The sequence below is a fragment of the Hetaerina americana genome, unplaced genomic scaffold (assembly GCF_022747635.1).
Source record: "Hetaerina americana unplaced genomic scaffold, ioHetAmer1.1.p SCAF_11, whole genome shotgun sequence".
Taxonomy (NCBI): Eukaryota; Metazoa; Arthropoda; class Insecta; order Odonata; family Calopterygidae; genus Hetaerina; species Hetaerina americana.
Window position 1 is genome coordinate 16,928,150 of NW_027286181.1, and position 16,657 is coordinate 16,944,806.

At 34.9% G+C, this 16,657-nt stretch overlaps 1 protein-coding gene across 1 annotated transcript in view; it reads right to left on the reverse strand.

Moving 5' to 3' along the window:
- Positions 1-3,504: 3,504 nt before the first annotated feature.
- Positions 3,505-16,657, reverse strand: part of LOC139700947 (uncharacterized) — a 70,360-nt gene continuing 57,207 nt past the window's right edge. Inside the window, exons 22-27 of the mRNA XM_071599450.1 lie at positions 13,890-14,191; positions 11,347-11,392; positions 11,073-11,208; positions 10,296-10,451; positions 9,354-9,505; positions 3,505-4,397 (exon numbers count right to left, since the gene is read on the reverse strand). Of these exons, the coding sequence (XP_071455551.1) occupies positions 4,085-4,397; positions 9,354-9,505; positions 10,296-10,451; positions 11,073-11,208; positions 11,347-11,392; positions 13,890-14,191 (1,105 nt within the window). The 3' untranslated portion in view covers positions 3,505-4,084. The remainder of the gene's footprint in view (positions 4,398-9,353; positions 9,506-10,295; positions 10,452-11,072; positions 11,209-11,346; positions 11,393-13,889; positions 14,192-16,657) is intronic.

Consider the following 16,657-nt stretch of genomic DNA (forward strand, 5'->3'; position numbering starts at 1 on the left):
TATCGTCCATAATTGGTGAAGTGACAAGTTGATTCAGTGTAAAAGAATTCAATAGCGATTCGCGGATATCCTTGTCTTTACCGCCAGTTTTAAAACTATATACGAGGGTCATCCGGAAAGTAGTACCCGTTCGTGAAATAAAGACACAAAAGTAAATATTAACAAACATAAAAAATTTTATTTGAAAGAGGATACTTTAAACTACTTCTCAACATAATCTCCAAGCAAATTAAGGCATTTGTCATAACGTGTGACAAGTTTCTGTATTCCTGCTGCATAGTCCTTCGCCGCCAGCTCATTGAGATACGCGAGGGACCCATCTTGCACAAATTTTTGCATAATGCAGATGGTGTTTAACAATTTCATGAACAATTGTTCGAGAAACATTGGGAAAATGCTCACAGATGTCATCAATTGTGACGCGCCGATCGTTCCTCACGAATTCGTCAACTGAGCTCACCAGTTGGTCTGTAATGACAGACGGTCTCTCCGAACGCTCATCGTCGTGTGTGTTCCCCCTCCCCATGTTGAAGTTGCGACACCACCGCCGAACAGACGACTCGTCCATTACATTGTCTCCATACACCTCCTTTAATTGGCGATGAATATCACATGGGCGAACGTTTCTTGCATTGAGGAATTTAATCACTGCCCTCACTTCACAACTGGCGGCGTTCTCAATTTTTTAAACATTGTAAACAATCACAGAAACAACACAGGCAATGCTAGCGTCACGCAACTTGGCTCAGAGAAGGCAGACAAGCCACTGAAGCTATCTGACCTCGTCCAGCGGCTACTCGCGTCGTCAGCACTTCATGCGGCACGAACGGGTACTACTTTCCGGATGACCCTCGTATATCCAGTCAATAGATGGGACATTGCAATCTCTATTGATTACCAATTTGCTGATCTAATTCTAGTATTGAGTTGTCTCTGTCAACTAGCGGTCTGTAAAATGGGCATCCATGAATTCTTCTGGATTGTGGACTTTCAATTGAGCACCAAACGCTTTTTGAATTATTACCCGGAATCACCTCAGACCTGCTGACGCGAGAATTTTGACTGCAATAGAAACACTACCTAGGATTCTGTTTGTTCTTTCATTCCTGTAAATGGAAAAGGATTTTCGGAATATTTCACCGACGACAATTAAGTGGATAACCTTCTGTCCCAATAATTATATCTGCGCCTGTGCCTTGAATGAGATGATGATATTCTGCGACTTTGATTTTGAGACTTCAGCAATTAATTACTAATACAGATAATATTTCCTTGATATAATGGTTTTTTGGATTTATAACGAGAATCGTTTTCTTATTATAATATTGAATCCCTAATAAACTTTCCGTCCGATGCTATCTGATACGTGTCAAATGAATTATTCCTTCTTCTGTACCTCACTTCGTTTAAAGCTAAATAATTTGGCAAAGAAAACTTTAGAGATCCAATATTTGAGCTACACTTTAATTTTAAAAAAGCCCAGCAGTGCTCAAATTGAACCAGGGCCCTCTGGTCACTGGGCTACAATGTCTCTGCTGATAGATGAGCAGGGCTTAAAAAATTACCAAAATTTTTGTGTTTGCTATTAAGGCAGATAAAAATATTCACGAAAGAATCAGCAATTACTTGCTTGCATTTTGCAAACTTTTTTAAAGACTAATATACAAGTGTAATGTTATATTATAATATACTGTGAAACACCAATGTGTATGTATACTTATTGAAGACCTCTTCTTACCTCGGCACGAAAGGTTCATTTTGTGTCACCTTCACAAATATTTTCAACATGTAATTAAATAATTCACTTATGAATGTACTTGAAGAATTGTGTGAAAATGTTTATCGTATTCAAGAAATATGAAATATCATTAGATAAAATTATGTTCAGTTCAGTCAGTGTAAATGCTAAGTATTTGCATATTTTGGGTGTAGCAAAAACTTCAGTTTGCCTATCTAATAATCCTTTCACCATGTCTACATCACTAATCCAATAACAATATAAATAAGACTTTATTAACCAGCGATTGAACGTCTTTTACAGGAAATAATCGATCTAGAAGGGTCATCGGGTTTGTGGCCTAAGAAAATAAGATTATGTATGTGTGTTTTCAATGGTGATCAATTGTAAAATAGGGAGAAACAAGGAATGGTATGGGTAAAAATTAGAGGCCAAAAATAAAATTGAAACGCAAGTAGCCTGGTTGCCCCATGTAGGATGCCCAATGACGATGAGGGCCTGCAGGTTCAGCACTTGAACTTATTTTGGAATGACACAAGTGAATGTCTCATCACCACACTAAGGATACAACACAATGGAAGTTGAGGGCAGCAGATGAGATTACCGTGAGGAACAAAACATGTCTTTGGAAAAAGTTCAAAGGTCAAGGAAAAAAGTTGGGGGAAGAGGATTCCGTTTTTTTTCCTCTTCTTTTCCCCAGTATCATACCTCGTTCTAATTAATGCTTTTTTTCCAAAAAAATGCATCCAGGTAATAAATCTTAGTTCTTACATTATGGGTTGAAGATGGCATAACTGATTTCTAACAATTAAGAAGAGCCTTATACAGTAAAAAAATTAATTCACTAGAAAATAGTTTTGGAAAATCCATGTCTAAGAAATGCATGGCTAAGATTGCTTTTATCGAAGTAATGAATCTAAACTGATATTAGCCTTCATTAAAAAGCTTAAGCGGATGCTCTATGTCTAAAGATTTAACACATAGTTATCATTATCAGAACCATCAATTTTCCTTCCATTACTGTGAATACACTTTTATCTTTAAATATTTCAATTGGTTTCTGCTTGAATAAAAAAATGTGGAGTTTTTGAATTAGAATATTAATGAATAAGGTTTTTGATTTGGTCTTAATATTAAAAGAATTAATTTTCTACAGAAGGAATATTACATTGCCAATAATATTTTCTTACCTTTTCAAAAATCTCTAGAACGGAAGACTTAGGTCACAATTTAAGAAATCTCTTGATATTTTTCTAGCATTTTTGTCCAACATTTCATTAAAACTGTAAGAATATGCTCTTCTCTTAATCTTGCTTTTAATTTAGGTCCACTTGTGAGTACTGTTTAAAAGAAAGCTCCATTGTTTGAATTTTAATGCCTACAAAATTGATGCCTTCATATTTGAATGATAAGTATTTACTTGCTCTTTTGAACTCTCCTCACTTCTAATTTGACTTTAAAACGTCAGTGGAAAATGCAGGAGTACAAGGCCCTTTAAGTAAAAACATGCCAATTCATTAGTTCGTTTCAGCTTCAAATCGTGGTAGGTGGCCAATAATTTGAAATTTCAAACTAGGTGATTTTAAGCCACTGCTGTAATATTACAAGGCTCTATTCCACTCAATCATCCAAGATAATCATATCTGAAAAAAATAGCCATTTAAAAAAATAACCAACACACAACAGTTTTTGTAATACTACTGAAATATCTATTTTTCAAGAGTTGAAATTCATTTTGCAATGATCATTCCAAACTGATAGTCCATCTCAATGATAGGAGAGCGTTGAAATTATACACACAAAAGGTTTAACTTAATATTTTAAAATTGTACTTGTTTTCAATCACAACAACGGCATTTACTAGACCATAAATTTAATCTAAATCAATATTCACATTTTATCATCATAATAAAATCAACTGCGGGATGAAATGATGAAATTATAAATAATAAGATTTATGATAATTTTTCGGGGAGAAATCATTTAACACTCATTAATTGTTTTTAAATATTGCTTACAAAATATATCTCTGGTCTGTACACAGGCTGAATTAATACTGTTTTCCTCATTCCACTTTTCTGAGAGAAAAACTGTCAACACTTCCTAAGGGAGAAAGGACACGGATAAATGCATGATATCACAAAAAAACTGGTTTTATCAACAATTTTCCTGGCTCACAGAAAGTGATATAATAATAATCCTCCCATAGAGTTAATTCAATGTTAATTTCTGGCCATACATTATGCCAGTCTCCTTGGTAAGGGATTTCAAAGTCATATTGCTTCAAAATCTGAAACATTGACACATTCATGATTTTCACATGCACAGCTATGACTTTCAGGTGTATTACTCATTATAGAAAATCAATCCATCTGACCCCTGGAAGAAATTCACTTTTGTGGGGCAAATATCAAAGTCTTCAAACATTCCGTCACTCTCAGCGGCATTGTAATCCTTGTCATAATTCCACACAGGCACATAGAAATTCCCATTATCCTCGTCATTTAGTTGCATGACCCTCTGCAATAACGGTATGGTTAAAATTTTTTCCAAATTATCCAAAATGGTAGTCATAAATGTTTTCCTCAATGAATTGATTATCTGTTCTTCCAGCTGAGGGGGGTGGTACGAAATCCCTGCTATCTTCATGTTTATGCCCCTGGAAGATAAATGATTAATAGCTTTTATATTACTCACTCATAATGTTGTTTGAGTACGAATACATTAATAACTAATGAGATAATTTATAAAAAAATTAGTCTTAGAGACAATTTCACAGGATTAAAATAAAATTATTTAGGATCTACAATTTATTTAATGAAAACAAGAATAGGTAAAACTAGTTTCACCCATTAGGACATCATCTTGTACAATAGCATCATTAACAAATTCAACGCAGTTATATAAAGTGGTGAAAACGGATAGGGTAGGGGATCAATGGTAGTCATTTGTGTGGTAGAGACAAAGGGGTAGGTGAGACAGATGGGCAGGAGAATGGAGAGGGAGAACACACAGAAGATATTGAGAAAAGGGGAGCGATGGTGATGATCATGAGACTATTATATCCCCTTATCAGTCACAAACTTAAATAAAGAAATTGAAATCCAAAAATAACATCTTTTCCATCATTATCCATTAGGGCATGTCCATATATGATAAACTCCTCAGGAAATAATCCAAGAAATCAAGCTGTATGTTCATTAATAAAACCATCCTCACCTCTGGCATGAATCATTGGATTAAAATGACTTTCTTTGACACAAAACCAGTAAATATGACTTAACATTTTCCCATAGAGGCTTTTAGAGTCAGGCCATAAAATGCAGACCATATTGCCATAAAAATAATATAAACATCCGGAAACTACAATGCTAGGGAAATGAAACACTTTCTAAAATGACCAGCCTGATTAATATCATTTTTCAAAGCATTTAATTGACCAGAGGCACTGCCACCCAGTCCTCTACATTCGGGCGAGGACAAAGGCATGCATCTCAACACCCTCGAGCAAAATTAATATCGCCATGCCTAGGTTAAAGCATGGAAATTTAATGAATTAAATCCTCTCTCCTTATCACTCCACTCCTCTAAATATGCCAAGTTTATTTTAATTCTGAGGCATTTTTCAGTATCCACAAAGTAACACTTCCCACAGTGAATTTATCTCAGAAATCACTTGGAAATGATTAATGTGCTGATACACTTAATGCCCTTTTATTTATCAATTCAGAGTTTCATATTTGATTGGAAAGTATTCAATAAAATATTACAATGGAAAAACTATTAAAACTCTTTGTGTGAATAGTAAACATAATTTTTCAAAACCATTAAATTAAAATTTTCAACACTTCAATTAACAAAGTAAAATGAATTATAACAACTATTATAACAACTATTAAAACAATATTAGAACAGTATAGTTGATGTCTCAAGCAGAAAAAATAATATATGCATAAAAATAATATTATTATTGAGTAATCTACCGGTTAAGTTAGGTTTTGGATGGACACAATTACCAAATAAATATTTTGTGACTACTGGCAAAAAATAATCCAGCAACCTAATCTATAATAATTCCATCATCATCTCTGTGTACTTCCTTCTTCCCTTCATCCCATCCAACATCCCTATCATGTTCCTGCCCTTTCCTTGTTTGCCTAACATTCTCCCCTCTATTACAGTCTTCAACAACCCACTGCCAATCAATACGCCCTTCAACCATTTTTCCTGCCTTCAATGGATTTCTCACAACAAACCCCTTCCCATGCGTACCAGACATAGAACTTTCTCATTTCTTATTCTTTTGGCCCATTTCACCTTCTCCATTCTTCTCCAAACCCACATTTCAAAAGCCTCCAATCTAGGTCTATCCTCCTGCTTCAATTGCCACGTTTCCACGCAGTACATAGCTACGCTCCAAATCAAAGTTTTTACAAGTCTTTTCTTAATATCCTTACTCAACGTTCTTCTCATCACCTCCCCCCTCCTTCTGAAAGCCTCTTTGCTTAGCACAATTGTTCTCCTTACATCCCTACTACTTTGACCCTGTTGGTCCAAAACACTACCGAGATACGTAAACTGTTCAACCTGCTCTAGTTTTTGCCCTCCTATTTTAATGTTTAGCCTAGCCTTTTCTTTCTGGAAAATCTCATAACCTTTGTTTTATTAATATTGATTCTCATCCCATACCTGTCGTGCTGAATTTCCAATTCACTAAGCAATACTTGCAGCCCCTTGGCTGACTGATAAACTAAAGCTTGGTCATCAGCAAACCTAACTGATTTTACGAATTCCCCGCCCACTTTCATTCCTACCTCCAGTTCTTCCCAAGCCTCTTTAATCATTTCCTCTGCATACAGGTTGAACAGCACTTGTGATAATGGGCAACCCCGCCTTACACCTCTTCTTAACACTGCCCATCTGGACTCTCTGTTCTCCACTTGCACCTGAGCAGCCTAAGATATGTAAAGGTCGCAGATTAGCCTCCTGTCCCTCCAATCTATTCCTATTTTCTTCAATATACTCATTAGTTTTTCCCAATTCACTCTATCAAATGCCTTTTCAAAATCTACAAAACAGGCAAACACTTCCTGATTATATTCTATATTCCTCTCGATTAGTGATCTCATTACAGTAATGGCATCCTGCATGCCTCTTCCCTTCCAAAACCCAAACTAATCATCCCCTAATTAATCATTTGCCTTGCTCTCTATCCTTTTGTTGATGTCCCTTGGAACCACTTTAGCTGCATGGGATATCAAACTTATTGCTCTGTAGTCCTCACATAATGTAGCCTTTACCTTTTTTGGAATAGGAACAAACACTGATCTCACAAAGTCTTCCAGCCAGATTCCTTCCTCATAGATACTACAAATCAGCCCATATAGCCTCTTCCTCCTACATTCTCCTAAACCTTTTAGTAGTTCCGCAGAAATGTTGTCTAACCCAACGACCTTATTTCCTTTCATCTCCCTCAATACCCTTTCCATCTCATCATCAAGTATGCCTGGACCTAAGCTATCTTCGTCTACGCCATGTTCCTTTTCTATTGATAACTTTGTTGGCCTAAGTTCTTTACTATACAGTTCTTCTATGTATTCCTTCCATCTCTTTTGGATCTTTTCTGAGTCAACTATTATCTTACCTGAGTTATCTCTAACTGTTAACACAGATCTTCCCCTCTTACCTCTTGATAGTGATATAACCTCACTGCATAGAGCACCAATTTCACCCTTCCTCTGCAAACTTTCCAATTCTCACACTTCATCTTCCACCATGCTTCTTTTGCTTGATTTGTTGCCCATCTCGATTTATTATTTAACTCTTTGTACTTCCTTTTGCCTAACTCTGTGTTTACATTCCTCCATTTTCTTCTGTCATCTATATTTCTAATCATCTAATCCCAGATCCATGGTTTCCTTGTCCTTTTCGTATTAACAGTTCCTATAGTTTCTTAGGTGCCTTTCAATATCCCTTTCTTGATACATTCCCATTTTTCTTCCATAGTATTCAGCTCCTTACCGTCATCCATGATTTCCTCTAAAGCCTGCTCATACTTCTTACTTGTTAATCTATTTAATGCTTCTACATTCCATATCCTAAACCGCCACCCCTGCTTCATCATTTTCAAACGGACTCTAATGTTCATAACAACTAAATTGTGGTCAGAGTCTGCATCTGCTCCCAGAAAGCTGTGTGAATTGATCGCACTGTTCCTAAACCTGTGGCTAACCAGAATATTATCTAGCTGATACCTTTCTCAGTCACCTGGCATTTCTCATACATACCTGCACCTTTCGTGGTGTCTAAACCAAGTGTTGGTGATGACTAACCCCTGTCTTCTACAGAACTCATTGGTTTCTCCCCACAGTAATTACATATACCAAAACCATAGTCCCCAACCTCATCACCATCTCTTCCTTCACCTACCATTGCATTCCAATCCCCCATCACTATCAAATGTTTCCCTGCAGGAACACACGTGATTATCTCCTCTAACTGATTTTATATCCTATCCACTTCTTCCTCCTTATGGTTACTTGGAGGCATGTATACCTGAACAATGACCAAGTTCATGGGTTCAGCTTTTATCTCTACTAGTAATATTCTCTCCGTTGCTTGTTCTGTTTAATACGCTTCTTCTTACATCTGTATATAGTATTGAGGAAACGTAAACGGGTGAAACAGCCCTCTGATGCCATCTCTTGGCCAAAGAATCGGGGCCCTTGGTGACATATTAGACCCACAGATCGCAGTGTAAATTATGTTTCCTTGATAGCTCAAGTGGTTAGAGCATCCACCCAGCAAGTGGAAATATCCGGTGTTTAAGTCTTGGTCAAGGAAATATTTTTACTATTGTGATCTGTTTGATTTTGCCTTCCCCACCTCTCCCGTGTTCATCCTTTCTGTGTGTTCCTATCCCTTTATATATATATATATATATATATATATATACATATATATATATATATATATATATATATGTATATATACATAAAAATACGTATACATATATATGTATGTATATATACATAAAAAAAACCATAAACACAGTAATCAACCCGAAGGTCGGTCTAGTAGGTGATGGTACAGATCACCCTAGTACTAAGCCCTATACGGCGTGTGAAAATTCACACATCAGGGTAGGGGGGCCAGTTCCTTTCCCTGTGCCGGTTATGTATATATATTTTTTATATATATATGTATTTTCCTTATATATATATATAAGGAAAAGGGATAGGAGCACACATAAAGGACGAACACAGGAGAGGTGGGGAAGGCGGAATCAAGCAGATCACGAATGCAAAAATATTTCCTAGACCGGGACTTGAACTCCAGATCTTTCCACTTGCCAGGCGGAGGCTCTTAACCACTTGAGCTTTCCAGGAAACATAATTTACACTGAGATCTGCGATGCTTTATGCAACCAAGTGTCCCGATTCTTTGGCCAAAAGATGGCATTATGGAGCTGTTACACCCACCAAAGGAGAAATAGAAAACACACAAGAAGAATTAGAAATAGAAAACCACAACACACAATTTTTATTTTACTTATATATATTTAAAAATAATACTGATGCTTTATTCACGTTATTTATGAAAAAAATTTACTTACTTGACACATTTTAGCTGTAGACTTTCCAATCTGAAATGTTTTTTACCCAAGTGAATGTGGACTTTAAAGGAGTAGATCAAATCCTCCACAACACCTTTTATCTCTCCCACCTCATTATTCACCATTGAGTTCACCTCGATGTCATAATGTAACTGAAAGTATTAAAAGTAACAGAAAGTGATCAAATGACATTGATGAGTGGTATTGATATTCCTTCATGATTAATTATTTTTTATACAACATGTCCATACATTTTGCACATAATGAGATGCTCGAATTATCAGTTCTAATTTCAAAGCCAGTACACTTGAGAGAAGATAGGAGATATTGAAATGAAATGAAATAATTGACTTTGCAATTCCACACACTTTTCAATATTCTTTTACCACACACTTTTTACTATTACTAAGTAAAAATTCCATAAAGTTACGCCTGAGCCAACAAATGCTGGATGATAGGAGAACAGATTTTGCAAATGTTATTTAGAAAAGTGAATGACTGTATAGCTGTGCCAATCGGGAAGTATTTACCTCAAATATCAATTAGCAACTGCCACTGTGAATGCATTGATTTACTAAGTGAATGAACCATTTTCATATACAAGTCCAAAATCAATCCATATTTATCCATAACCATCCAAATGCATCCAAAATCTATTGAAGGTTTTGATTTTGAGTTCATTTACCAGTTTTAATAATAAAAGATATAAGAACCACAATTATCAACCCAAAGATTGGCTTGATAGGTGAGGGTGGATCTCACTGACTCTCAATGACTTATGGTGTGTTTAAAATTAAGTGGTACATATATCCATCCATAATTCCACCATTTTTCCTTCATTAATTTCCCTTACTTCACAAATCAAAAAAAAGAATGCATTAAATCCTTGTACTGTTTCAAATTGTATGGTGCCAGTCCCAGATCAAATATTTTGCCCCTCACCTCTATTATGTCTTTGAAGTTCAGGTATGCTAGAAGAACCACTTCATCGGCTACCTCGTCAAAATATATTTTTTCAGGTGTTGTGGACTTGAATAAATATTTCATTGTTCCATTGATTGCAGTAAATTTTGTTGGCACTTTTACCTCATGGGAATCCTGAAAGTAATAGAACCATGCTTGTGAATCTGGTAAGGAAAGCAAGCAGACATTAATCCTTGCTGAGGAAACTATGTCATCACAACAAATTATCACATTGGAATATTCTGGGTTAATCCATTCATTTCACCTCTAAATCTTATATCAATTAAAGGTAAGCTGTGGGATAGATTTTTAGAAATAATACCTTCAAAAAAGGCAGGACTGAATAGAGAATATGAGGATATACAAATAAGGCAATAAACTTTATTAGATTTTGTCAGAATACTAGAGGAACATTAAATTAACTCAACTGATTTTTTTAACTTAATTTAAACTCAAAATCACTGTCTAAAAAGAAAATCCAACAATATGGATTTTAGGATTAACACTTTTCAACAGTAACTCTTCAAAAAGCAAGACTAATTTATCCCGTGATAAGAGCATGTAATTAATATATATGCTGGTAGCTTATTATATGGGCCTGAAAATTACTGAGATCTTTGATTATGTGTGGGCATTGTTCTTAAGTAATTATTATTAAAAAATTACCAAGATATCTTTTTATTTCGAAGTATTTTAATTAAAATTAGGATACATTTTGTTAACTAATTGTATATTTAAATTTCATTCATCCCTTACCTCAATTTTAATTTCGCCATTCATATCTGGAATAGGTATTTCATTGAACTCATTTAGAATAATATATTTTAGACTGGAATATGTTAAATCATCTTTCAGTGCATTCATTGAGTTCACTAAAGATTTGCTAAAGAAACTGAAATTAAAATTTTTAAACCTCATTAATAACATTTCACAAACAAAATAATCAATTAGAATGGGATAGCAAAAATCGATTTCCTTTAAACATAGATGAAAGTTCAGCTTATTAATTATAAATTATGGAGATACTTACGTCCACTCAGCTGCTGTACCAATAAATGGAGGGAACTGCATGAGTTCTGAATGGTTCATGACATGTAAAGAGAGATTGAAGCACAAAATTATTGTATGCAATTGTGACCTTCTTTTATCTTCTGCGGCAATTTTCAATGAATTTTTCTAAGGAATAGCGGCAATTTGTATTTTGAATATGATTTAATAATACCTTAATTAGATATTCTTCCAAATGAGATGGTAGATTCCATAAAATTCAACATATAATGATAATCATGAAGTGGAATCCAAAGTTCAGAGTCATTTCATATTACTATTTAATTAGATTATTTATTATTTTATATGGGGCATAGAAACCAATGACTGCTTTGTAAATCAACACGTTCAAATTAAGAGGCTCAAAAACAGAAGTTTAGATCACTCATTTCACCACAGATTATTCTGAACTAATGCCAAGCGGAATTCGACTATAAAAATTTTTCACCCAAAAAATCAAGCAATTGTTAGATTTATAAATATTTAAATAAATAAAAACATGTCCTTAATGATTAGTTTTATGAGTAACAGATGAGAGTTGAAAACAAAAATCAAATCTACATTTTTTTTTTAAATATATAACAAAGGGATACAATTTTTTAAATTTAGGTAAAAAATTTTAATTCATCCCAATAATGTCTATAAAAGAGTAAATTCTGGCTGAAATTGAATAATTTATTCTAGTCTTGATCACAGTTTTACACATCAAATATAATATATGTTTGTGTATTTTATATATTATTATTATAAGGTAATCTACTGGTGAAGGTAGGTTTATGGATGGACAAACCTACCAAATAAATATTTTGTGACTCCTAGCAAAACACAATCCAGCAACCTACTGTACATCATTTTATATACCTATATATTTGCTTATTGCAATCATCCTTCACTGTCTTCTGTCAACGTGCAGTGTCTTCTATTCCAGTGCTATCAGTTTCAACCACCTTTCTCTGTGTTTTATCCCTCCTTTCACCCCTGTATTACCTTTATTTTCTCTTCCACTCACTTGCCGCCTCTATCACATTTACACCTAACCTATCCTCCTTCCTATAATTCAACATGAATAACATTGACTCCATCCCCTTATGGCTACACCACATCAGAAAATATTCCTTCAAAATCGCTCAATATACCAGTCACTCTGAGTTTCTTTCGGTATGCATCACATTAGGTATAATTCCCAATGGTCTATGCACCAAATTCCCACTTTCAGGCTTACCTCCCCAACTTCGTCCTTCCTTGAAGATACTAACATTCCAGCACTCATTTATCCTCAGTCACTTTATACGAAATCAGTACAATCATCTCATTGCCACATATGAAAACTCATTGATTCCCAGATTAAAATTATTTCCCTGGCCATACCATATCTCCTACACAAAGTAAAAGAGACTCTTAGGGAGTCCTCGTGATCGCCACAAAACAAGCATCAATATATATATATATATATATATATATATATATATATATATATATATATATATATATATATATATATATATATATATATATATATATATATATATATATATATATATATATATATATATATATATATATATATATATATATATATTTATTTATTTATTTATTTATTTTTCCCTTCCCACATCCAATAACCCTATAGAATTTAAAACTCTTGAAATGGCATTCATTTGGCTCTGTATGGCCTATCAGTATCCGGGTCTCAATGTCGTTCACTAATGAGAATGGTCTGAATTGTCACTTTGTGGAAGCGATTCATATCAGAGAGGTGCTCACTTTGTTCTTCCGCATGAGTTTTGGTGTGCGTAGCCTTTGTTTTGACTTGCAGGGTCTTGATTACGACTTTGTGAGTTGAAGCCAGGGTCTCGGATGTTGCAATAGGTGTGGTGAGCAGATATTTTTCTTTTCCGATTATGCGTCAATTCCACCTCCTCCCTCTCACTCCTTCCCTATCTCCCCTCCCCTCTAGCCTCTCCTCTCCCTTTACTCTCCCCCAACCACTCCTCTCACCCCTCCTCTGCCTCCCATTCTCCCCTTCCCCTGGCCCCCTTCCCTTTCTCTTGCACCCCTCACCTCTCCTATTTCAACTGTCATTACTTCTATTTCTTCCGATGAAGACGGAGCTGAATGCCATCGAAATGATCAAGAAATAACATGTGAGTGATCTTTTTATGTGTTCTTATATTGTTTGTTGCTGTCCAAGTTTGTTATATATGTATTAATAAATTCACCTATGTGTACTATATGATGACGTAAAATAGTGCATTTCTCTTGAAAGACTTCCCAGAATGCATACAATATTCCCCTACAGGTATGCACTAAATGCAGATTGCATTGTGTGAAGTAAAACTTTGAATAAACTGAAATAACAATCAGTGTTCATGTTTACTCATTACTCATCCCTGCCAAAACTCCTGTATTTTACATACCAATGTAGCTATAAACCAAATTGAAAGACATATTTTATCTTAGGTAAAAAATCCACCAATCAATGATTAAATTGTAGCTAAATTAATACATGTACATAACCTTCCTCACCTATCATATCTGGTTCCTCCTCCAACAGGCATTGGATCGCCAATCGATTTCTCTTCATATGTCTCTGAGGGTCTGGGTCATGGTACATAGCCACACCAAAGAGATGCTTCTCAAGAATGAACTCTGGTAATAATTGAATTTCATCCTTGTATGTTCTGACCACTTCATCAAATGCATCCATCATTTCCACCAGATAGTCTTTGTATAGTGGAGCCAAGGATGCCTTGATGGCTTCTGCCATTATAACAGTCTTCAGACCATTGTAGTCACTTGGAAGACCAGTAATGGATACTATGGTATGGCTAGATGTTATATAAAACAGGAAACAACAATGAATCAATGGATTTGCCTCTTGGTTAAGGGAATTCCAAAATGAGTAAAAATGAACTCAACGCACAATACATGAATGGATTGACAACTGGGCTGCCTTTTCAAGGACCAGTACAATTTGCCACAGAAGTATAGGTCAGCAGTGTATCCAGGGTCAACTTTCTGGGTGGGAAGGGAGTTGCAAAATGTCAAGAAGGAGATGAAGAGACAGGAAGAATTGAAATGCAAGTTATTTTTTATTGAAATGCAATCAGCTTTTTTGTTGAGGATAAAAAAGAAACTTTACGCATCCACAATAAAGATTTAATATTTCACCATGGTTGTGAAATATTAAATCTTTATTGTGGATGCGTAAAGTTTCTTTTTTACCCTCATCATGAAGGAATTCCACAAAGTTAAACCTGAAACTGTTAAGTTTAGGTTTTTTGGTGCTTGGTAATTTTGAATTATTTTTTGAATTGGAGATAGTCTGGCCCATTGCAAGGCTCTTGTATATATGTAAGAATATTAACTTCATTTAAATTCAAATTTGATTTGGAAAATTCCAGCATTCATTATTTTTAGATTGCATTAATGGCATCTTATGAAAGTATCAAAATTTTTTTTCATTTCCTTGTATTTATCTGTAAATAACTAAAATTACAACTATTTCCCAAGTGCAAAAATATTTTACTTGACTAGAATATAAACGCCCCATTTCCATAGTCCCAGTTTTTGGTAAAAGCTATTGTGAAAGATCAAATTTGTAATTTCTTTTAATCAAATAATCTCTTTTCCAAATCACAGTATGTCTTTCGATCTGGGAAATCTACAATTTTGGCAGTAGAGTCAAAAGTTAATTATATCATTAATGCATTTGAAGAGAAGGAGTCAGTCACTGTAACACTATGTGATCTTAGTAAGGCTTTTGACTCTGTTAATTGTAGCGGTTCATTTGTTGATGTAGCAGTTCATTTATTTGTGCGATTCAGGGGTGTGCCATGAGGTGTCACCCTAGGCACGACCCACGAGGAGGCATTTTGACCCACGAGGGACCAATCACTTCTCAACCCCAGCCGAGCGTTCATCCCTCTTGTGCACGTTGTGCCCGTGGCATATATCTTACCGTGTTGACCTTGGTCTTTTGTCCACAGCACTCAGAATAAATCTGCTGTTCATTCAAATGCTTTATATGTGCTTTATTAGTATTTCCTAGCACCGCCTGCGCTAAAATAATTTCCAGCACTCCCACATTAATCATTCAATATTACTAACAAAGCTAGAATATTATGGTATTAAGGGAATTGCACTGAAACTAATGAAGTCATACTTGGAAGATCGCCACCAATTGGTTGAACTTGATGGCTGACAATCTACAGCTCTAAAAGTAAAATGTGGTGTATCACAGGGCTCTGTGCTTGGCCCAATACTTTTCATCATCATGATTAATAATTTTCCCTGTTACATGAAACCTACATCTGTTTTATAAGCCGATGGCACTACTTTTGTGGAAAAATATCAACATCTAGAAGATGCAAAGGTACAATCTAGCGCTACGCAAAGACTGGCTAAGGAATGGTTTGATGTTAATCATTTACATTTAAATACTAACAAAACTCAGCATATTGTGTGCAGTCTTAAATCAAAAATAATTGATGTTGCAACTGCTAAAATATTAGGAATTTATATTGATACAAAACTTTACCGGGAGACTCACATCAGTCAGCCCTGTAATAAACTGAGTAAAGCTGTTTATACGTTAAGAAAGCTCAACTTTCTCATTTCCAATGCGTATCGTTTAAAACTTTACCATGCCTTCTTTCGATGTCATTTGAATTATGGTGTTGAGCTAGGGGGTCATTCCTCACATGTTAAACAAATTTTGCTACTGCAAAAGAGAGCTATTTGCTCTCTTGCTAATATACCACCATATGATTCCTGCCAACCTTTTTTTATTAGGTACGGAATCATGACTGTATTTAGTTTATATATCTTTAAGGCTCTTATTCATGTGAAAGTCAATATAGAAACTTACCAACTAAGATCTAATATCCATAACTACTCCACTAGAGGTAAATCAAATCTAAATACTACTTATTGTAGATTGTCATCAACTTACAACTAATTTCATAACATGAACATTCAACTGTATAAAACTGTCTTCCAACTCAATTGAAATCTGACTGTATCCCAAATTTCAAGAATAGGGTATATACCTGGTTACTTGCTAACCCACTTTACCCAATGGATGAATTCTTATGTGACAATCTTCATCATATTTAAGAACTTATGTTTATTAATTGAGTAATATTTATATTGACAACATTAAATATGGTTGTACCATTTACCAAAAAGAATAAAGTATTATTATTATTATTATTATATGAACTTGGAACCCACACCATCCAGCCAAATGTTTTAGACAGTAAAGTTCTCAGACATGTCCTCTTAATCTGTGA